Source organism: Tachyglossus aculeatus, chromosome 6, assembly GCF_015852505.1.
Source record: "Tachyglossus aculeatus isolate mTacAcu1 chromosome 6, mTacAcu1.pri, whole genome shotgun sequence".
Lineage (NCBI taxonomy): Eukaryota > Metazoa > Chordata > Mammalia > Monotremata > Tachyglossidae > Tachyglossus > Tachyglossus aculeatus.
The window spans coordinates 20,099,126-20,123,678 of NC_052071.1; the positions used below are offsets into that span (position 1 = coordinate 20,099,126).

The 24,553-nt window shown below is 43.7% G+C and overlaps 1 protein-coding gene across 1 annotated transcript in view; it reads right to left on the reverse strand.

Annotated features, from left to right (window-relative positions):
• Positions 1-24,553, reverse strand: part of GRIA3 (glutamate ionotropic receptor AMPA type subunit 3) — a 115,146-nt gene that overhangs the window by 29,897 nt on the left and 60,696 nt on the right. The window contains exon 10 of the mRNA XM_038747703.1: positions 3,290-3,537. Within this exon, the coding sequence (XP_038603631.1) occupies positions 3,290-3,537 (248 nt within the window). The remainder of the gene's footprint in view (positions 1-3,289; positions 3,538-24,553) is intronic.

Sequence of the window (24,553 nt, forward strand, 5' to 3'; positions counted from 1 at the left end):
AGAATTACTTGGTTTTACCACTTTTGTCCTGTAGAAGTTAGTACTCTCTCTGACCCCCAGTTAACTGTAGAGGAAATATAGAACAGTGCATTCATTATAATGGGATTAGGCTGGAACAGATTGTTCTGAAACTCAGCTTTAGCAAAGAGTTTCCATCTACCTCTCCAGAGTCTCCTAAACTGATAGGTGCTGCAGTCATCACCCAGGGGGATGTTTAGGGCAGTGGTAGTCCCAGAGGGCTCCTGGCCAAAGTTATCCCCAGGACCTACCACCCCACAGTGCCTTCTCGCACTCATCTAGTTCCGTGTCCATCGGTCCTCTATTTGACCTTGGATGGCTCTGGGGGCCTCCTGGAGGGAATGGGTGGTCTTGGGTAGGCATTTGGACTCATCCCACAAGCTCTTTAGGAGCCACGGGATCTTCTGAGCTTGCCAGAGACTCCACTGAGGCTCCATCTCCTTATCTCCTGACTCTAGCTTCTTCTCCTCCTCCGTAACCCTGGCCGTGGTCTCAAGCCATCATGCCTGTCAAGGGAAGGACTGCATGTGCATTCTGTAAGCTCGGAGGCAGGGAAAGTGTCTGCTTATTGGTGTATTGTATTCTCCCAAGTGCTTAGTACAGTGCTCTGCACAGTAAGTACTCAATAACTATGAATGAATGAATGAATAAGAGTGGGCATGCTCCAAGTGGGTGTTGGAGAACAAACTTTGATTTGGGAGTTTCTAGTTTCCTCTGACCAGTTCCTACTGATGGCTTGAACTGGTCTCTGTTGTCCTCCTGCAGATTTGACTGGCTCGGCTACCAGATTGCAAAAGCGACCGATTTGATGTTTGCCTCCTTTTCCCTTCCCCTTTCCACCCTGTGGTACAGTGGCCCAGTAGCTGTAAAATAGCCAGTAGATGGGGACAGAAGGGAAAGAGGCAAGCAGAGGTCCTGAAGAATAATCTTCAGATTGGTTAACCAGCTCCTGAATATGGGTTGGCTGCAGGTATTACCCTTTACTGTCAAAAGGAGTTATCTAACTCCTGAGGTCATTAGAGAAAGTGATTGTAAGGGATGCCTTGCTAAGAGCATTGTTCGAGACAATTTCTGGTAGCTAGAAGTCACACCTTGATTTAATTAGAATCGGTGAAGCAGAAGCTGGATATACCAGAGGAGTAGTTCTTGGTGAGTCATTTTTCAAGATGCTTCTTGTAGCCTTGCAAAAGAGGCGTCGGAAGCTTTATCAACCTCCACAATAATGCTTTGTGAAGGCTTGATAATCGTAGCTAGTCAGAGCTTTGGGGTCAAAAGGGGAATGAGGCTATTTTCTCTGGCTCTTTACAATCATGCCACTCCTTTGAGCAGGAACGATGAGACAATTATAGAGGCAGTCTAGCCTACACACTCGGAGTTTGACAGGCACTCACACCCATGATAAAAAAATGTGTAGGCTCTTGCTACTTGGATGAGAATATAAAGATTGACAGGCAACAGATTACCTTTAGCCCAATAGAACATGCATGGGTCATGAGTTTACAGCTCTGGGAAATGGATTGGTAATACAAATGGATATGAAGTGTCTAGCCAATACCAATGACGTAAACCACGTAGGGACTCCAAAAGTCATCTTGAAACGTACCCTTCAATATCGAATCCCTAGATGTTTCGATGGTCTAACCTTAGATACTGCAGTTTAGTCTCAAGTACCGTGCCGTACTTACCAAATATGTCTACCACAATTCACTCGGTACAGTGTCTTCTGAGCTTAATACTGTCCCATGCAGCTTGGAAAACCGCTATACCTTCTAGACCTGATTACTGGCTGGTTTACGGTTGCTTATTTACTTTTGCTGAGGCAGAGCTGTTAGAAGCAGCCGCGTTCTGTCACCACCCGCGCGGGACCCACCTGAACCGAAAGAGAGGCTAAGGAGCAGCAGCCGTGAATCCGTTCCATCAACACATCAACACATAACGCACGACGACCCTGGGTTAGTTCTAAAAATGGCTCTTTAAAATCTAGATCCAGGGGGGTCCGGTTCAAACAGGTCCCATTTCACTCCAGCCGAAGGCCCCTTTTTCGCCTTCAGGTAAAATGGGGTCTGTTTGAAACGGGCCACCTTGCATGCAGATCACCTAGTCCGCACTTGCCAAACCGAGTCCCTCCCAAGGACGACCTCCAAGGAACAAAGCCTGCGAGCTAACACGCACCCGAATGGGCAAAACCATGCTTCCTCGCGCCGTTGGGCTGCGGTGGCGGGCAGCCTCACGGGCACGACTCTCTCTCTCTCTCTCTCTCTCTCTCTCTCTCTCTCTCTCTCTCTCTCTCTCTCTGTCTCTGGTTTCTACGAGCCTCAGCCCCCGGGGATGGGGGCGAACAGACCACCTTGCACCTGGGACGACACGTTGTGGGGGGAGCCTCTGTCTGGGAGTGGAATAAGGGACCCAAGTTAGATCAAAGTGGTGGGCAGTGCCTTGACGACTGTCCCGCTTAAAAGCCGCTGGACAGGAGAACGACTCCGTCGTTCCGGCTCAAGTGTGTCTCACTGTGCGCTCTCTCTCTTCCACAATAAGATAACAGTCTTGCCGATTACTCTTCACTAAGGTACCCGATTGTGGTGACATTGAGGCTGACCTTGGAGTCACCTCCCCCGCTGCCGCACTCTCCTTTGTCGTACCACCATTTGTTTTTCAATTTGTCCAAGAGGCCTTGCTCATTCAGTTTTAATACTGCCAGGTTAACAGCATTTCTTGAAACGATAAAACATAACTTGTAAGAAAATGCACAAATGCTCAGGAAATCGTTAACGTATCAAAAAGGAGCACAAGAGGACAAATTGGCTAAATTTCACAGAACGTGGAGCTATAAAAATGTCTGTACAGCAAATACAGGGTTAAATATTGGAAGGTGGCATGGAGGATAACATTCGCTCAAAACTGAAGTGTGCGGGATGGGGAAATTGTTTTTTGAGGAAAAAAAGTAACGAGAACACCACATCATGCAATTAACATTCGTCACGTATGGCACTGTAACTTGGCTTTCACCATTTAAATCGAAAAAGCCATTGAACTATAAAATTAAAAGAGCAACAAACAGTCAGAGAGGACAACACACAGAGAGAACGTTAAAAAATGGATGCATTAAATAGATGAAACCATAATTTACCGTCTTATTTAACTCCATGGAATAGCGAAGATTTTTAAACTTTAAGTTTACCTCAAAATCCACAAGAAAGAAAACGACAACACAATACATCAGGGTAGGTGGAATACTATAACAACATGGATATTGTTATATTATTCCACCCACCTTAATGCTGAGCCTTTGGGAGTTGCCACACCGTAGCCTTTAGAATCCAGGTTTCCACCAACTTTCATCGTGTCGCACGGCTTTCTCTGCTCAATGTACTCGTTCATGGTCGACTCGAGCAGGAAGGCGAACTTCCCCTTCGACTTCCGGACTCTCGCCACCCCGTCTGCCGTTGTTTTGGTAAAAACCGACGGCTCTGCCGATTTCATGTACGACCACATTTTCTCGTAGACGGCTATTTTGGATCTCTGCGAGAAGAAACCACAAAGAGGTGATTGAAGGAGCTAGAATCGAAGGGCTGGGCCCTCCGGCCCGGATTCTGACCGGCCGATTCACTTTCTTCCCTGCCTGGACGCTCGCTGAGTTTGGGGGCCTGTACTGGGGAACCGAAGCCTGAGCAATTCAGGGGCGGAACCTAAGGGTATGGCTGCAGCTCTGAAAACCCGTTCTCGCCCCTCTGTAAGCTCATTTCTCTAGACTCTTTGGGCAGGGAACGTATCCGCTACGTCTGTTGTACTCTCCCAAGTGCTTAGTACAGTGTTCTGCACATAGTAGATACTAAATCAGTACCTTTGATGGATGGATCGATTGACTGATTATTGTTGCGGCAACAGGAAGGAGACTGGAGCGAGGGGCTATGTCTGCAGGGAACGTGTCCGCTATGTCTGTTGTATTGTACTCTCCCAAGTGCTTAGTACAGTGTCCTGTGCATAGTAGACGCTAAATAAATACCTTTGATTGATGGATCGATTGATTATTGTTGCGGCAACAGGAAGGAGACTGGAGCGAGGGGTTATGTCTGCCAACTCTGTTGTTTTGGACTCTCCCAAGCGCTTAGTACAGCAGCGTGGCTCGGTGGAAACAGCATGGGCTGGGCAGCCAGAGGTCATGGATTCTAATCCCGGTTCTGCCACTTGTCAGCTGTGTGACTTTGGGCAAGTCACTTAACTTCTCTGGGCCTCCCCACGTGGGACAACCTGATGACCTCGTAACGCCCCCCCCAGCGCTTCGCACGTAGTAAGTGCTTAACGAATGCCATCATTATTATTATTATTACTCTGCACCCCGTAAATCCTCATTAAGCACCACTGATTGATGGGGAAAGAAAGCCAGCTAAGGGTACCTAAACCACTCCACTCTGTTTTGTGCTTTCTATGAGAAGATAATAATTATGGCATTTGTTAAGCGCGTACTATGCACTGCTGTAAGCGCTGGGGTAGATACAAGGTAAGCAGGTTGTCCCACGTGGGGATCACAGTCTTAATCCCCATTTTACAGATGAGGTCGCTGAGGCACAGAGAAGTCAAGTGAGTTGCCCAAAGTCACACAGCTGAGCAGTGGCGGAGCCGGGATTAGAACCCACGACCTCTGACTCCCAAGCCCGTGCTCTTTCCACTAAGCCACGCTGCTTGTTTCTAAAATGGAGGAGGGAGAGGAAAGCTCCTAACGCCTGAGCTTCCGGTAATGGAAGGGGCAGTCGGTAGTGCCTATCCCAGCTGTTGGCGGCAATCAATCCATCAAAAGGGTTTATTGAGCGCTGTCCATGTTTAGAGCACTGTATCAGGTGCTTGGGAGAGTACAGTGCAGTAGAGTTGCTAACAGTCAAGCTACAATATTTACGGCGCATTTCCTTGTGTGCAGAGCTCTGAACTAAGAACTTGGGAAAGTACAATGCAGTTGGTAGACAGAATCATTACCCTCAAGAAGCTGCCGGTGTAGTGGGGGAGACAGACTCTAAAAGAAACTACAGGTTGGGAAAATAACAGAGTATCGGGGTGTGCGCATAAGTGCCGCAGGGCTGGGGTGGAGTGAGTATCAAAGTGCTCAAGGAGTACAGACCCACATGCATATGCAGCATTACATATAATGGCTGCTATTCCTGCCTCCAGTGGCCAGGCTTCTCTCAGTATAGGGAAGGCGGGGGGGGCAGTGTGTGTGTTTTGCTTTTTTTAAGTAGTATTAAGCGTGCTTGCTATGTGCCAGGAACTGTATTGAACACTGGTATGTTTTGCTTCTCTAGGAGTATTGAGTGGGTCTTCTGCATAGATTTAAGGCTGGTCAACTTGTACTTCCGAAGCGCTTAGTACACGGCATCGTACTCAGTGGCCTGAAGAGTATAATGCAGCAGAGCAGGAGATAGATTCCCAGCCCACCACGAGCTTTCAGTCTATCGTTACTTTATTGTAACACTAGCAAAGTGTTAGTGGACTAAATATTATAAAGGAACATACTGTTTGTGAAAATCATTTATTAAAAATACTGTTAGCTTCTAAATGTTGCTCAAGTTACAAGGAAAATCATGATAACTTTATATATAGAAATCATATGTTTACCTGACATTGTGTACATAAATCAGATCAAATCGCTGTTTAGAAAAGTCACTGTTACATTTCCTGCATAACAGTGCTTGGCACACAGTAAGCATTTAACAAGTACTATAGTTGTAATGTTAAGGAGCTCATGTTAGAGAATTGGTGGGACAATCAGAGTGCTCAGAGCAGGGAGGGATAGGGCACACGACAGATTAGAAAATGATAGGCACCACTGCTCCTGGCCACGGGAACCTACGGTTCCCCAGCACTGCATATCTTGTTAGCCAAAATGGAGAGCAGAATAAGTAGGGATATTGAAAATCTCAATTGGAAGATCTGTGAATGGTCAAGGATCCTGAAATCATAAAGTGAGGCTGATATGCAGTCTGAAAAAGGATCAGCAGAGAGGTTTTTGCTTTGAGGATCCCTTGACTTGTACCCTAAATTATGGACCATAAGCCAATTTCTGTCAAGTTTAACACACCGGGGATAATAGTGGAATCAGAAGACGGTTGAATTTTAACCTCATCCCCTCCAACACTGACAGTGTTTTGATGCATCAACGACAAGTCAATTGCAGCTGCTCGTGTTTCCCCAAATAACTATTTTAAGGTACAAATAAAATGTGAAATTGAAGCCATCTGTTAAAATATTAAAAGCAAGTTCCCTTTCAGCCAGACAACCAGTGCCCAAGCTTCCAACTTTCTTGATTTATATTAAAAAAGGGTAAATCAGTTTCACATCCATCTGTATGCACAAATCTATTTGATCTCTTCCTTCTCCTGCGTTAATGCTAAAGAATCAGAAGCTCACATATGATTAATTTAGGGAGGAAAAAAGAATTGACTTAACTTTCCTCTAAGGGATTTCTAAGGCAAACAAATAATTCCCATTTTCCATTTTGTCTAGGAGTGAGAAAACCATGGGGGAAATGAATGTGATTCATTTCTAAAGCAGCCCTGTAGTCTCTTAGTCACCACAATTCCATCTCTCCAGCTGATAACATGTTCCTAAAACTTCAAATAAGAATGGCCCTTCAGTTTCCCGTTACTTCATGAGGTCCCTGGTGCTGTGTGAGTGTGTTCTGGTTAAAACTGGAAGGTGAAAATACTGGGATCTATTTGAAGCTTTTCCGTTGGTTAGTTGTGATCCTGGAGGTGTTGATTCTTTAGGGACAGGCTTTCAGAAACATCAACCCAAAGTCACCTTTTCCTCATCTGGGGATATTTGACCCAAAATGTCAAATATGCTTTCAGAATACCAGTTCTTGACATTTTCAAGTGGAATTCTATAGCCGTGAGTCAGGCCCACCTGCTCTACTTCTGATTTATTGAAAGACAATTGAGATTGATTGGATTTCTTCTCCAGAAAGGCAGGTGGGACATGCTAAGTTGCCTTTGACATTTTCAGGTACTTTGCCCTGACTCTCGAAAGCAAATTCTAATTCTGATTGGCCTCCTGCCTGACTTCCCGAGGAAGATAGAGGATAACTCAGGGGGTTGAAATTGGAATGAGTTGCCAGAAGGCTTGGGATGTCATTGCCAAAGCGTTTCCAGAGCAATTGTGTCCCAGATTCGCTTGGCCATGGGAAGATGGCAAAGGAAACAGCATCCTCCTGTGCCCTCCATTTACCTCTCTCTGCATGGGAAAGAGAGTGTTCCCATACTTGATGAAAATGGCTTGAAATAATATTAGAGAGCCCCACAGGGTGTTAAAGAGACTCAGTGAAATGTCTGTTCACCGATAAAACCAGGGTCTTAAAGGTAAGAACAAAGTTCTCCCTTGCTAGCCGACACTTTCTGCCCTTGGCTAGGAAATCCCCTTTCTTCCCACCATATTCCTCTTCCTCAGTTTTGTCTTGGTGACGGTATGTGGTGAGAGAAATATTACCTCATTTTATTTCTTCACCAAATAGCATTCCAATTGAAATGCTTATCTCGTGTAATTTTCACACACATGTGGCGAAGATGAAGTCATTTTTCCTTCCAGTCTCTGTCAGCTCTCGGGTACTTAGCCAGGGTTGAACCAAATGCAGCTTAATGGCATTGCAAAGCTTCTGCCATCACAACAAAACCAGTCATAACCCTTCCTTTTCTCATCAGACATCTTTGAAATGGTTGCTACATAGTTCATCCTTGAGCAGACCAAAGATATGGTTATCTGAGAATTTAAGGCTAGATTCAGGCTGTAGATGTGATGGGGAGAATCTAGTCCATTTCTAGCCCACAGTCTCCTTCTCTGGGCACATGCAGGAATGATGTTGGGCGTGTGGTGACAAAGGCTCAGATTTGGTCAGGATGAGCTCTTGGTATACAATTGTAGTGAGGTTATTTATTGAGCACCTGATGAGCATAGCACACTGCACTAAGTGCTTGGGAAAGTATAACAGAAGCGAAACACACCTTTGCTGCCCATAGTGACAGATTTTCAGTTACTACAACATCTTGAAGGTGTTCACTTCATTAATTATGACACCTGTGGCCTGAAAGCCAACAGTTAAGAATCCCTTCTCCAGGTCAAAAGAAGGATGCTAGCCCAGGTTTGCATTCAGAACTTCTCCACTGGTGCCATCTGATGAAACTCTATTGTCTGTCCAGGGGATTTGGGTCATGATGGTGATTTGAGCTCTTATCACCTGTGAGATTCTTCACCTCTGGCTACATGCCACTTGAAGAGTCCCATATAGATGGACTTGTAGTTTTCTTCGTATTTGTCTAATGTACATTCTTGGGACACCCTACACACAAATCGTTGTTTTATTCGAGCTGCTGTGTGCCTCTGCCTTACTACATCAGTTGTGTGCTCTGATCGTAATCATTGAGCACATCAATCTGACTCTTGATTTCAAGTGCCATCGGCTTTGCAAGCCAACCACCTTGTCCTTACTGTCAATATCGGATTCCCTGATCTTGAAAAGCTTTGCTTGATATCTTACGAGTGTTTTGGGCCCTTATCGATGGCAAACTCTTCAAACTCTGATGAGTAGCCACCAGAAAGGACTTTTTTCATATTAAGACATTAATTAATTGCCATGCGCTTAGAGGCACATCGAGGAAGGTTTTTTTTAAAAAATGTGGGATGTGATATGACTTTTGGTGCTCATAGAGAGACCTGTCTAACGTAGTTATTGTAAGCTCCTCAAGGGCAGTGGCCGTGTCTTGCTTCTGTTGTAGTAGACCAAACACCTAGTGTACACTGCTTTGCCCTTAGGAAGTGCTCACAAAAGTCCACTTATGATGATAAGGTTAAATAAATGAGAGGCATTGCTTTAACTTGATGCTCATCCATGCTCACCCCCATGACGCTTACGCACATACCCTTATATTCTGTTGCTTTTCCTACCTGTAATTTATTTTAATGTCTGTGCCCACCCCCCCCCCCCACCTCCTTAGATTATAAACTCCTGAGGGCAGAGAAAATAGCTATTAACTGTAATGAACTCTCCCAAGCACTTAGTACAATATCGGGCACACAGGAAGCACTCAATAAAGATCACTGACTGATGGATTCTGATCCTCCTATAATGTGTGTTAGATTGCAGAGCTGTGCAGTGCCGATTGCCCAGCTTGATTTTTTTAAATGGTATTTTTTAAGCACTTACTATGTGTCAGGCACTGTACTAAACGCTGGGGTAGATACTAGCCAATCAGGTAGATCACGGTCCATGTCCCACATGGAGCTCACAGTTCTTAATCACGATTTTACACATGAGGACACTGAGACGTAGAGAGGTTATCTGACCTGTCCAAGGCAACAGAGCAGACAAGTGGCAGGGCCAGGATTAGAAACCAAGGTCCTCTAACTCCCAGCCCCATGCTCTTCCCACCAGGCTATGTGGCTTCTAGAGAAATGCTGGCCAGAGTGACTAGATGCCCCAACAAAGGTTGAAGGGTCACCCACTGAAGTGTGAAGGCTCTAGATTAAAAGCAAACTTCAGCAAAGGAAGTTGTGCCAACTAAAAATATAAGTAGGTTCAAGTGGAGATTGGATACATTTGAGGTTGAGAAGTTCATAATGGGTTACTAGAGATGTAAGAATGTGAGCTAATGGGCCTAGCCAATAGTGGGGATGTCAAGCAACCATCACACTGATCATTCAGGAATAGTGGATTGGATGGACCTTTGGTCTGACCCCATCGGTCTGAACCAGACATGGCATTTCATATTCTTTTCTACTGTCCTGAGTGGGCCTTTCTCTCTATTTCTTTCTCTCTTTGTTTCTCTCTTTTTGCCTATTCACCTTCATCCCTATCATTGTCTTTCTCTTGCTCGCTCTCATTCTTTCCTTCCCCGTCTCTGCCTGTTGTTTTCATCACAGTCCCTGGAGCTCACCGAAGTGTAGCCTCCTTAATATTGGCATTGCTTGAAATATTATTGAAAGAAATAACACTGCAACTCTGTTAGAGACTTAAAGTTGGTATTTGCTAAGCGCTTAAGTTAAGTGCTTTAATGCTTGTCAAGCACCGTTCTAAGCACTGGGGTAGATACAAGCTAATAAGCACTCAATAAATACGATTGAATGGAATGAAGGTTGGACACAGCCCGTGTCCCACATGGGGCTCACAGTCTTAATCCCCGTTTTACAGATGAGGTCACTGAGGCCCAGAGAAGTGAAGTGACTTGTCCAAAGTCACACAGCTGACAGGTGGCAGAGCCAGGATTAGAACCCAGGCCCTTCTGAATCCCAGGCCTGTGCTCTGTCCACTAGGCCATACTGCTTCACAACTAGGAAGCAAAGAGCTAGGATGAGTTCCATTAGCTTTGGCCACTGGATAATTCCAGAGTTCCACTTCCGGTGGGATAGTTTTGGCATTGAACCAGGGTTCACATTGAGGGGAAATTTGGAGGGAACCACCTTGGAGCAGGAAGCAGGTGGGCAGAGCTTAAGAATATTGCAAACAGCAGCCATCAGGCAAACATCTTTCTTACACAGATATTAGAAAACATAACAAAACCTTGCCTTATCTAATGGAGCCTAAACATCGCTTTCTTTGGAATTTTTAAGTTAAATGATGCCAGCAAAAAATTTGATGTAGCCTGAGTTGGGGGATATATTACCAGTTCTTTCAGAAAAGCACCATTCTGGCAATATTTCATCTAGACATTGTTTAATAAAATTCCTTTTCATTAGCAAAAGTTGACAGCAGATATAAACAGACCTGACCTTAGTATATTCAACAGTTCTGTTTTCACTCTTCATTCTGAAGATGGGTATGCATAAACATGAACTGTGCCTTTTCCTTCAGGCAGAAGGGTATGCTTTCAATACAAAGTGTGGGGAGTTAGATCTTCAGTACCCTTCTTTACTGTTAATAAGAGCAAACCGTCCAATTTTCAAAACAGGCTCAGAATTTACTCTGTACTGTCACTCACCAATGACCAACCCAGTTTAATTTCCCCTGTGTAGGAATGGTTCTATATTTCAATAAAGTCCCTTCTTAATTGGTCCACATGTTATCCTTGACAAGTCTAATTTCACTTTACAGTTGGCTTTCCATGTTTTTGTCCATGGAATTTAAAAGTATAATCTGATCATTTCTGTAGTTATAGAGTACAGAGGCTGAGCTTGAGTGAGTACTACTCAAATCTAGGCAAATCTGTTAAAAAAAAAGAGAAATATGAAAAACAAATAGTGTAATAAAGGTGTTGTGGGTTTTGATCGTGTCTCTCTTCCCAGATCCTCCAAGGTAGTAAAGTACTGGATTAGTCTATGGTTTAGTGGAAAGAGCCCGGAATTGCGAGTCAGGAGATCTGGGTTGTAATCCTGGCTCCGTCACCTGGCTGCTGTGTTGCCTTGAGCGAGCCACTTCACTTTTCTGTGCCTAGGTTTCCTCATAGGTTGAAGGGTGATAAAATGCCAGTTTTTCCACTTTCCTAGACTGTGCCCCTCCATATGGGGCAGGGACTGTGCCCAATCTTACTATTTTTGGTATCTACTCTAGTAGTTGGCACAGTCCTTGGCACATAGTGTTTAATAAATACCATTATGTTCTAGGAGCAAAAACCTGAGGATTACAGAGTTTGGATAGCTTACTCCAGGTCTTCCAGTAGGCCTGGTTCACTCCATGGGAATCCTCCCCCACCTGCTGCATTGTTTGGTTGACACCAAGGCTGCATGAGAAAGCGACAGTCACTAGTAGTTGTAGTAATGGTGTTTATTGAGTGCCCCTCGCGTACAATGTGCTATACTAAATCGTGAGATCATGAGATCCATTCCCTCCCTGCAAGGAGTTTAAGACCTCTCAGGGAGCTGGACATAAACCTCTCTACCAATAGGATAAATTTGGAGTTCCTGTAACAATAACCCCCTATTGGAACGATGATTCTCCATTAAAGGACCCAGTCTCATTTTCTTTTGTCATCTTGTATCTCCTCTCTTTTTCCCTTCAGCTTCACTTCTGTATTTCTGGATCACTGTGGTGTGTTAAGCAGTCAGTTCTTTATAAACTTGTGCTGAAACAGAATCACTTCTGGACACATTTCTGAACAAAAATAGGGCTCTAACATTGTTCAGTTTCTGTAGGCTGTATTTATATTTTGCTGCCACCTCCTCTGCCTCCTCCCATACCAACAGCTGGCACTGAATTTTAGTGTGTTCTGATTATGTTCTAGAGGGCCGACGAGAAATATATTCAGAAGTACCACTTTGCTTCACAAAGCATCCGCCAATCCCACATTTTATATGGCAAACGAACCAACTGTGACAAATGGATTAAACCAGAGATCCCGGGTTCTTGGGTAAACTTCCAACAATGTGAAAACTGGAATTATAGAATCTTTTGTGGAACTTGGTGTACAGTTGGACTGTTAAAGGGATATACTCCTTCTGAATAGGGCAGAGGGCCAAAGATTGTTCCACATTAATTGCTTGTTTATTTACTTTCTGGAGGTCTCCAGCAAAGGGCTTTGTGGGCTTTGTTTAGCTGTCCATTTGGGCAGTGTCAGTTTCTGTGCCAAGATTTTGGATTGATTTCCCTGTCGGCGGACCAAAAAGTCTCACCCTTGCTCTCTCTTTCAGGGAAGCTCAAACGAGTGACCAATAGAGAAGCGGAGTCAGAGGGTCTGGCTTCTAGTCCTATCGACACCATTTGCCTGCTGGGTGACCTTGGGCAAGTCCTGTAATTGCTCTATTCCTGTTTCCTCATCTCCTAAAATGGGGATTAAATATCCGTTGTTATTATTAGTAGTAGCGGAAGGAGAAGGCAGAAAATGGACTTCCTGATCTTAATAATAATCTTAATAAAAATTATAACACTGGTATTTAAGTACTTACTCTGTGCCCCACACTGTACTAAGTGCTGGGATGGATACAAAATGAATCAAGGTTGGACAGAGTCCCTGCCCCATATGGTGCTCGTAGTCTAAGTAAGAGGGAGAACAGGCATTGAATCCCTATTTTACAGATGAGGTAACTGAGTAACAGGGAAATTAAGTGACTTGCCCAACGCCACCAAGAAGGCAAGTGACAGAGCTGTGTTTAGAACTCAAGTCATCTGATTCCCAGACCTGTGCTCTTTTTTCCCCTGGGCCATTCTGCTTCACCAGAAGAAACAAAACTGGCGAATAAGAGAAGATGTGTAGTAAGGGGTGGTTTCGGGTGGTTTGACTGACACTACCTACTTCTTTGCCAATCTCAGGTTAATGGGTTAAAGATAAAAATGAAATAAGCGTTATGACCCTTAGGTGCCTAGTCCATTGTGTCTTTACCAGGTTTCATTCTAAAAGGTTTCCAATTGAAAAAGGGAGTAGTCAGTATAAAAATATTTGGGATCTCATAACTAAGCTTTTTGTTGGTATTTATTGAACTGCTCTGCAATAGGGAGGCGGGAAATGAAATGGAACTCTCCAATATAGTCAGAGGGCTATTTGATTAGACATTACCAGGCACCACAATGTTTATGTTTTATATGACTGATCCCCTTTAGGGACTGTACAGTGCGATTAGCTATAATTATTCAACAGCAAATATTAACTCTTTTTATAGGAACCCATGAATTCCTTTCCCAGAGGCAATCCACATTTCTAAAGCAACAAAGCCAGCCCCCATCTTTATATCTGGCAGACTGCTGCCCTTCCTGTTTTCAAGGCCCTTCTGAAACCACAACTCCTACACGAGACCTTTTCTGATTAACCTTTCATCTCCCCACACCATTTCCCCCAAGCTGCTACTTCAGCATGTCTACATTATGTAAGCACTTGGTTTCTATCACCGTAACTCTCTCTAGCACTTAGGTGCATGTCTTTAAACTCCATTGCTCCCCCTTTCTTATAATTTATCTTAGCGTCTGACTCCCTGGCTGGGCTGTTAGCTCCCTGAGGTCAGGGATCGCATCTCCTAATTCTGTTGTATTCTCCCACGTGCTTATAACTCCTAAGTGCTTCCCACATGCTCTGCACAGATTACATGCTCATTAAATACTATTGATTGAATGTCCCTAACAGGTCTTCTGTAGGTCCACCACACTTCGGAGCTGGGGTTGATCAGTCAATAGAATTAAGTGCTTACTGTGTGCAGAATACTGCACTGCTTGGGAAAGTGCAGTATAACTAAGTAGGCATTATCCTTACCCACTAGGAGCTTACAGTCTACAGGGGGGAGACATTGAAATAGATTACGGAAAGGAGTAATAGTAGAGTATAAGAACATTTACATAAGTACCATGGGGCTGCAGTTGACTCAGAGGGGAGGGCAGATAGGGGAAACAAAGGGTTTAGTCTGAGATGTCCTCTTGGAAGAGATGTGATTTTAATAAGACTTTAAAGGTGTGGAGAATGGTGAACTGTTAGATATGAAGAAGGAGAGAGTTCTAGTCCAGAGGTTGGATGGGGGTGAGGGGTTGGCGGCGAGATAGAGGTACAGAGACTAGGTTGGTGTTAGAAGATAGGAGGGTGCAGATTTGGGTTGAGGTAGGAGGTCATCAAGATTAGGTAGGAGGGAGACAGCTGATTGATTGCCTTAAAGCCAATGGTAAGGATTATCTGTTGATGCAGAGATAGATGAACAACCCCTGGAGTTTTTTGAGGAATGGGGATATTTGGACTGAATAGTTTTTCAGAAAAATGATCCAGGCAACAGAGTGAAGTATGGGCTAGAGAGGGAAGAGGTGGGAGCCAGGGTTGTCAGTAAGGAGGCTCAGCAGTCAAGGTGGGAAATAAGTGCTTCAATCAGAGTGGTAGCGATTTGGATGGAGAGGAAAGGGCAGATTCTAGAGATACTGTGACGGTCGAACCCACAGGATTTCATGATAGATTAGATGGGTGGGTTGAATGAGAGAGATGAATTGACGAGAACACCAAGGTATTGACTTGTGAGCCAGAGGGTGGTGATTCCGTTTGCATTTATAGAAAAGTCAGGGGGGAGGGCAGGGTTTGGCTGGGAAATTGAAGAGTTCTGTTTTGAACAAGCTAAATTTGAGGTGTCACTGGGACATCCAAACAGAGATGTCCCAAAGGCAGGAGCATATAGGAGACTGCAGAGAAAGAGGGATGTCAGGGCTGGAGAGGTAGATTTGGGAATCATCTGCACTGTGACTCAGGTATTTGTGAATGCCAATGTTGAAAGGCCTTTTTCCTTAGGCCAAATGTCAGATCAGACTTTGACAAAGTCTGGCATTGCATTATTACAACTCAATAAAGAACTAAATAGGGACTGGTTTCCAGTGGAGCCGGCTGTGTCTTAGGAAGATACTGGCCCTGACTAACTGCAGTGTTACTGTAAGGTAGATATTCCAAAGCCCTAGGACAGAATTACAGATTCTTTTGTCCCCAGACAGGAGGATTAAAATGTTCTTCCCACTGCCTGACTGAACTAAGCAGCCTCAGATGGCCAGTGCCTAGCATGTGTGACCCACGGCCGAATCTTAATCCCCATTTTACAGATGAGCTAACTGAGGCCCAGAGAAGTGAAGTGACTTGCCCATGGTCACACAGCAGATAAGTGGCAGAGCTGGCATTAGACTGTCACAGTCTTTTAGACTGTGAGCCCACTATTGGGTAGGGACTGTCTCTATGTGTTGCCAACTTGTACTTCCCAAGCACTTAGTACAGTGCTCTGCACACAGTAAGCGCTCAATAAATACAATTGATGATGATTAGAACCCAGGTCCTATGTGTTGAGTGTCCTGAGGGGGAGGAGCGATCACTTGACCTCCTGCTTCATGTGTCCCAAAGAAAGCTTTCGTCTCCTTTCCAGCTCTTTCCTTTACTGGGCAAAGTAATCCACTGTTCGAGAGGCAAATGTGTTTCCCCTACAAAAACAGTCCAAGGCCAGCTTGAATCTCTAACCGTCACCCAGCCTCATTTATTTCTCTCTATTGCTGACCCATCTGTCCTGCCTGCCACCGTTATTGACCTCTAAGTGAACCACTTTTGGCAACTTGGTGCAACTGTGGACTCCTCCCCACTGGGAGCAGCCCTCTCACTTCCAGGGCCAGGAGTCCTTGAGGACTTGGGAATTAGGGCAAGCCACTGCTTTCTGGATGCAGCCATGCTTCATCGTGGCATTTACTTGGACCACAGCACCCCAATCCACAGTCTTGGTTGCAGTGATCCAAGAACACAGAGGAGCAGCCAGGATATTCCAAGACCTCTCCCACCATCAAAGTACAAGGACTGTAGAGTGTGTGTATGTGTGTGTTATGGGGGTAGGGGGAGAGAAGGAGGAGGAGAGGCTTGAGCCACAGTCTCCTGTGACTAGGAGGAGAGAAGGTTCCATTCTTAGCACAATACCTTGAAAAAACGGGGACCTCTGCCTAGAGAAATGCCATTCTCATCAACTGCCTCTGCCAAAAGTAGAACACTCAAACAGGATGTGATTTTTTCTTTACCCAGAAAAAAGTTTGCTTCAATTACAGCCACATCCGGGAAGTTCACCATGTGCATGCTGGGCTGTGAAACAGTGAATGGTTGACACACCTGAGGCATTTGGTTGCTAATTTAGGGACTAATACATAACTGAAAAGACCACAGGTGATAGTCACATTTACTAGTTCCTAAAAATACTGTTTATATTAAAAAAAACCAATTACAAGCTAAGGAACTATGTCTTATTGAAATTGTATGACCAAAAGATCATTTATGCAAATATTTATGTTGTTCACATCTAGTTAGCAGCCTCTTTGGGCAGAAATGTATCTAGTTTCTGTTTTATAATTAATTTGTTCATACTTATTAGCCCAAGATTTCACATGGTACTTGCGATTTTTAATTTCCACAAGGATACATTTTCCTTCATAGCCCAAAATGTAGAGGCGATGGAACATTTAATTAAAAGCCTCCAAAGATATTCATTTGTCATTAAGGTATTTCTTCCTAGTTTTGTCTGTAAATTGCTTGTTTGTATTTGTGGACAAAATGTTAGTTTTTTTATCCCCCTTAATAACAATCTGTTCCTCCACTGATTTTACTTCTAGGTCATTTATTATTCACTCACTGCAAAGTATGTTATTAATTTAAAGCAGGTAGGAGTCATGCTGAACTCACCAGAATAAATTGAATCTTTCAGATCGTACAAATATCTATGCAAAATAGTCCATCAATGCAACATTAAGGTTACGAATTTAAACCCAAAACCAAAAAATATAGAACTTAAGTATACCATATTAATTTGGAATAGTGCTTTGCACATAGTAAGCGCTTAACAGATACCATTAAAAAAACCTATCTAAGGCACAGTGTGCTTGTGGAATGTATCATTTAAACAAATAACGAAATGATATTGAAAAAGCTGCATCTACTTCTGTGGGTGAGTTAGCAAAACTTAACTTTCCCAGTCTTCTGATACTAAGCGGACCTATCCACACCGGTTTTGATAATAGAGTGGTGAGATTTTTGGTTTGGATTTCCATAGAGAAATATTAAAATAGCACATGTGCAAAATGTAGTTTAGTTCCAATCTGTTGTTCAAACATTTTCTTCTCAGAAAGAGCAGAAAGTGTTTGTGTGTGTGTGTAGAGAAATATATACGACTGCTTCCCCGCTAACCTTCTCCGGCCCTCCTCACATCACCCCCGTTCAGCATTCCCATCCTGTCTTGCACCAAGGCGATGGGGAGGAAAGAAGCAGGCACAGCCTCCTCAGGATGTCTAAGGTTGGGACATTGTGGGGGCTGCTGCTGTAGCGGTCACCGTGACTGCAGAACTCTAAGCCGAGAGGAAACCGAAACTCTACTCCTGTAAGCGATAGAACACTACTGCTTTTTGTGTTTTGACTTCTGTGTATTTTGTCCTCTTTTATGTTGTTTTAGTGCTTTATTGTTTCATCTCTACTTAGGTGTCCTTGGCCAATCCCCTCTACCCATTTTATTCTTAGAGTGTGAGCACCCCCCGCTTTATTTTTAGAGTGGGAGCCCCTTGGGGGCCAGGGACCCTGTCTAATTCTCACCCGTGTATTTTTTTTTCCATCACTTAGTACAGTGCTCTACACACAGCAAGTACCTAATACATACTATTACTGTTAATACTATTACTATGAATATATAAACCCAAGATTTTGATTCAAATTCTTCCTCTCTATTTTGTGGTCGTGTGCTAAAGGAGAAATTTTGATTCCCACAGCAACACCTGGTAAAATAGTCCAATACTCTGGACATGGGATTAGGTTTCAGGACATAGAGGGTCTTCTATTCCCGGTTTAGCCGAATGGCTTGAGGGAAGGCAGTGAACCATTCGGAGCCCCTCTTTCCCTCTCAGGAAACTTAGGTCAGGGACAGTGGAACTGACCACCTTTGCTGGGATGTTGGGAAAAAGAATGAAATAATCAGCTCTATTTCCCCATGGTAAATTCCTTCCTGGACTTTGGAAACTGCTTTAACTCTTCCAGGTTTACTAGGGATTCATTTAGAACATGACTGCAACCAATTCCAAAATGAGGGTGGGGACTAGGGATTGGGGGAGGGGGCATCAACTGGTGTAATGGTTCAGGTGGTGGGGGAACTACAGTTTTAATAGGGAGCCTGAAAAAGCTGCACCAGTGGGAGTTCTTGGGACATCCGGGACCAAATGGGTGAATCTGTCCCTCAAACTGAGTATCTTCTTATCTGGGTAGAGGGCTAAAAACATGCGGAGGATGTTTTGGGGAGGCTCACAAAGGAGATAATAATAATAATAATAATGGCATTTATTAAGCACTTACTATGTGCAAAGCACTGTTCTAAGCGCTGGGGAGGTTACAAGCTGATCAGGTTGTACCACAGGGGGCTCACAGTCTTAATCCCCATTTTCCAGTTGAGGAAACTGAGGCCCAGAGAAGTCAAGTGACTTGCCCAAAGTCACACAGCTGACAAATGGCAGAGCCCGGGATTCGAACCCCTGACCTCTGACTCCAAAGCCCGGGCTCTTTCCACTGAGCCATGCTGCTTCCCCAAGGGGATGCATTCTCAGAGGGGAGGAGACCCCACTGCCATGCCCAATGGCACCCTCTTCTCTCTCTCCCTTCCCACTGGTAATGCCAAAGTCCATCCCTGGGGGTCCCGCACCAAAGTCCACAATTAAGCTGTATGTCCTCTTGCACTCCTACCTGTATATATGTATATATGGTTGTACATATTTGTTACTCTATTTATTTACTTATTTATTTATTTTACTTGTACATTTCTATCCTACTTATTTTATTTTGTTGGTATGTTTGGTTCTGTTCTCTGTCTCCCCCTTTTAGACTGTGAGCCCACTGTTGGGTAGGGACTGTCTCTATGTGATGCCAGTTTGTACTTCCCAAGCGCTTAGTACAGTGCTCTGCACATAGTAAGCGCTCAATAAATACGATTGATTGATTGATTGATTGCACTCCTGAGAAGGCACGAGACATGGTGGATAGAGCACGGGCCTAGGAGACAGAAGGTCATGGGTTCTAATCCTGGCTCCACCACTTGTCTATTGCGTGTTCTCGAGCAAATCAACTTCTCTGTTTCTCAGTTACCTCTTCTGTAAAATGGGGATTGAGACTGTGAGCCCAGAGTGGGGTGGGGCTCATCCCAATTTGCTTGTATCCACACCAGTGCTTAGAACAGTGCCTGGCACATAGTAAGCACTTAACAAATACCATGATTATTATTATTAATCCACTGTCTTTAGCCCTCTCAGATTGGGGTCAGTAATGTTTATAGCAGTAAGTTAATGATAAATGAAAACAAATGAAGACAGGGTGTACGTGGAAATATTAACTAGTCAAAATAAGTGAGAGTGCAGGCCTACTAAAAACTAGCTCTGCTCAGTACCTGTGGCCATATACAGATGGAGTCTCCCTGGCTCTTCCAGTCTCCATCTCTGTCTCTGTCTGTCTGTCTCTCTCTCACAAGGAGCTCGTCAGATCCCTCTTCAGTCTGTACCCTCTCCGTCTGTGCTTCACACTCTGCTGCCCAGATCATTTTTCTAAAACGTTGCTCCGCACGTCTCTCCTCACTCCTCAAAATCAGTTAATCAACCAGTGGTATTTATTGAGTGCTTACTGTCTGCAGAGCACTGTGCTAAGCAATTGAGAATACAGCACAACACAGTTGATAGACATGTTCCCTGCCCATCAGTATTGGATATGTGCCTAAGTACACAAAAGCCTCAAAATGGGTGTCAATTCCTCTCAACATCAAGCGGATACTTCTGACCATTGTCTTTCTTTAATGCACCCCCATCAGCCTCCTCCCTCCTACTTATCAACATTCTTCTCCCTCTGCACCCCAGCTCACACTCTCCCTTCTTCATTGTGCTTTGCCGTGCCTCATTCTCATCTCTCCTGCCATCGTCCTCATTCTTACAACATCCTTCCCTGCCTGGAGTTCCCTCGCCCTTCAAATCCGAAAGAGCAAAACTCTCCCCATTCTTCAGAGACTTCCTGAAATTGCATCTCCTCTTGAAAGCCTTCCCAGTTACTTTCTAGTCTCTCCAGGCTCTATTCCACCAACTGCCATTTCAGTGCCACTTAATCAGTTGAAGTATTCAAAACCTCCCACAGCATTTTTGTACAAATTATACATACCCTACTACCTTAGGAATACTTCGTAAAACCAATAGTGATATTTGCTAAGCGCTTACTATGAGCCAAGTGCTGGGGTACATTCAGCTTAGTACAGTGCTCTGCACAAAGTAAGCGCTCAATAAATACGATTGAATGAATGAATGAATTCAGAATGATCAGATTGGACACAGTTCCTGTCTGAGTCTAAGGGGAAGGGAAAGTGGGTATTTAATCCCTATTCTACAGATGAATTAACTGAGGCACAGAGTAGTTAACTGACTTGCCCGAGGTCACACAGCAGGCAATGGAGTTGTGATTAAAACCCAGGTCTCCTGACTCCCAATCCTGTGCTCTTTCCACTAGGCCATGCTGCTTCTCACGAACGTTTCCCCATTTTCTTCCTCTTCCTATCCTTATTTTAGTGTCTATCTCCTGTGTTGGACTATAAACTCTCTGAGGGCAGGACTCATGTCTACTAATTCTGTTGTACTCTCCCAAGTGCTCTGCATGGAGTGGACATTCAACACATAGTATCATATGACCTAAAAAAATGACCATAAGTGCTTGCAACAAGAGAGATTCCGAGGGGACACGAGATGGTTGGAAATCCTGCTTGTTCCCTGTGTGGTTTCTAACAACCATAGGAGGAGCAAGTACCTGGTGGTGAAGACAGAGAGATTTAATGAGAGATAATTTTTAAATTGCAGACTAACCAGTGCTTGTTTGGAAAGTGCCAAAGTCCCACAAGGCAGTATGGGTGAGCTCCATAAATAACAGACCCATTCACACAACCAGGCCAGTGCAAAGTGGGGCATTTGCTAGCCAGCTCCTCAGAGTTGTTTTCTTGTGTGTGTGTGTGTGTGTGTGTGTGTGTGTGTGTTATTTGTTAAGCGGTTACTATGTACCAGGCACTGTACTAAGCATTGGGGTAATACTAATTGTGGTATTTATTAAGCACTTATTATGCAGCAGACACTGTATTACTGTATTAATATTTATGGTTGTACATATTTATTATGGTTGTACATATTTATTACTCTATTTATTTATTTATTTATTTTACTTGTACATTTCTATCCTATTTATTTTATTTTGTTGGTATGTTTGGTTCTGTTCTCTGTCTCCCCCTTTTAGACTGTGAGCCCACTGTTGGGTAGGGACTGTCTCTATGTGTTGCCAATTTGTACTTCCCAAGTGCTTAGTACAGTGCTCTGCACATAGTAAGCACTCAATAAATACGATTGATTGATTGATTGATTGATATTACTCACCGCAGTGGATACAAGCAAGTCGGATTGGACACAGTCTCTGTCCTACAGGGGTTCCCAGTCTTAATCCCCATCTTACAGATGAGGGAATTGAGGCCCAGGGAAGTGATGTGCCCAAGGTCACACAGTAGACAGGTGGTGGAGTTGGATTTGAACCCAGGTTCTTCCAACTCCCAGGCCCGTGCTCCATCCACTAGGCAACACTACTTATCGAGTTGTATCCTTGACACTCACTGTCCAGGAGGAGTGGGGGACTATCTAGGCTTCACCTGCCCAGGGGATGACTAGGTACTCCGTCTGGTGACTGCAATGTGACTAAACCTCTTGAGATGCCAGTGACTGAAACCGGGTTGCAAATATGATGCAGATGTGTTTCTTAGATAGTTTCACAACCCCAAAGCAGCCAATTCATAGCTACTTTAATAATGAATAAACAACAAATATGAATAGCCAAATTGAAATTATTAAAGTTAATGTGTACATTTCCCTTTAAACATTTGTGAAAGGAAAATTGACTTCTAAATTAACCCCAAGAACAACGGGGTTTTAATTTGATTCTGCATGCTATTACTCCATTTATATAACCACATCCTAGGAAAGGATTGCTTCTATTGTACCGTGCAAAGCAAACATTCTTTGTTTCCAAGGCATGCCTTCAATATTTTTATGAAGGTTTGTTATTCAGTCTTTTTTATTGTATTAGTTACCTCAGTACAGAGGGTTTTGCTTTTCAAAATTAGGTCTTGAAAAAAAACCTTTTAAATGAAAGGAAAGTATTCTTCTGAGTGTGCTTTCCAACAAGCCCTAATCTTCCCATGCAAAATAAGTTAGAAATTAGAAATGAAATAGTGCTCGGAGCAACTTGGGATTCAAAAAATGATCTTGCAGTTACTGTTGGCAGGCCGAATATCGATCTGCAACTGCAATATTACTGTTTTAAAGCAATAAATCTTTCTTAGCTCTACTTTCAATTTGTTCCACTTGTTTCACTCATTCACACATTGCTGTCATTTCCTTTAGTACTAATTCCTAAGGAAAACTCCTATCATCTTCCGTTGATATTCCAGCTGGATTGGAACTTTAAGAATGCAAAGAGATTCGACCAAAGTGAAAAGAAGTGTGGCAAAGTAGAAAGAGCTCAGACCTGGGAATTTGGAGGACTTGGGTTCAAATCCCTGCTCTGCCACTTGCCTGCTGTATGACCTTGGCCAATCTGCTTAACTTTTCGGCACCCATTTTCTCATTTGTTTCATAGTGATGAAATACCAGTTCTCCTTCCTATTTTGATTATTTTGAACCCCATGTAGGGTAGGGACAGTGCCCAACCTGATTGTCTTGTATCTACTCCAGCGCTTCGTATGGTGCTTGGCACAGAGTAAGCACTTAACCAATACCACAATTATTGTTATTATTCTCACAACTCCTGTAATGTTCGTCAACAGTTAATTCCATAGCTTCAGAGGTCCAGGTACCTATCAGATTAAAATTCAGTTCTGAATGACACCGTTGAGCAGCGAGAGAAAATAGATTTTTGCAGTATACACAATGAATTGATGTTGAAATTCTGGCAGTGAGTTAACTAGAGTAAATCTCCTTAATTTGCTTGTAATGGGCCTGCCTCATGCATCTTTCAAGCAACTCTTCTCTTCCATGATTCTTCCAGCAATTCAGTGTCAGTCACCTATTCCTTGATCATTAATCATCACTGCATATAAGCACGGTGCCACAGGCCCCCTCAGGCCAGGTCCTGAAAGTTTTAAGCTTGTCTAAAATAATGATAATGATAACAGTAGTATTTAAGTGCCTACTATGTGCCAAACACTGGGATAGATGCAGGATAATTTAATCAGTCACTGTCCCTGTGCCTCACAGGGCTCACAGTCTAAGCTGGGGATTCCAGATTTGGAAACTGGTGATTCCCACTGTACCGATGAGGAAATAGAAGTCCAGAGAAGTTAAATGACTTGTCCTAGACCACCCAGCAGAAAAGTGGGAGCTCTCCGGACTCCTCAACCTGTGCTGTCTCCTTGAGGTCACGCTGACTGCTTCTCAGTTAATCGGAAATCAGATTTTGCATGCACAGTGATGATGTGAGCTTGCCCCATTCATGTCCCATAGCACTTATGCCCACGTCTATAACATACTTGTTTATATTAATGTCTCTCTTCCCTTCTAGATTGTAAGCTCCTTGTGTGCAGGGGACATGTCTATCAGTTCTGTTATATTGGACTCTCCTGAGCACTTAGTACATTTTTCATCACACAGCGAGTACTCAAAAAAATAGAATGGATAGATAATTATGGTGATAGAGTCTCCCATCAAAAAAAGATTGATAAGCCATGGTCCTAACACTTCAGGACAAAGAACCTGCATGAAGGAATTGATTATAGTGGTAATGATCCTCTCTCATCCCTGTCAGTCATGTTCTCGTTGGGGTACAGCATGCATTGAGAGAATAAATAAGCAGGGGATTGAACATATGAGAAGATAAAAAGTATTAAACTTCAAGCTGTCGGATGCTCAAGGCCATCAGATGCATTCTTCTCAGGGCCCTGGCAAGTTGGAGGAAAGTGGGTCATGGTCATTTGACTAAGGGACAATTTTGCAGCAGGGTGCAGAGATAAGGAAGAGGAACAGTGAGGGATGGGATAAACTGTTAATGGCAATTTTGGGGAACGATTCGTCTTCATTACCAGTCCCTAGAAGAGATGGATGCTCTTCTCTAGCAAAGTTTAGAAG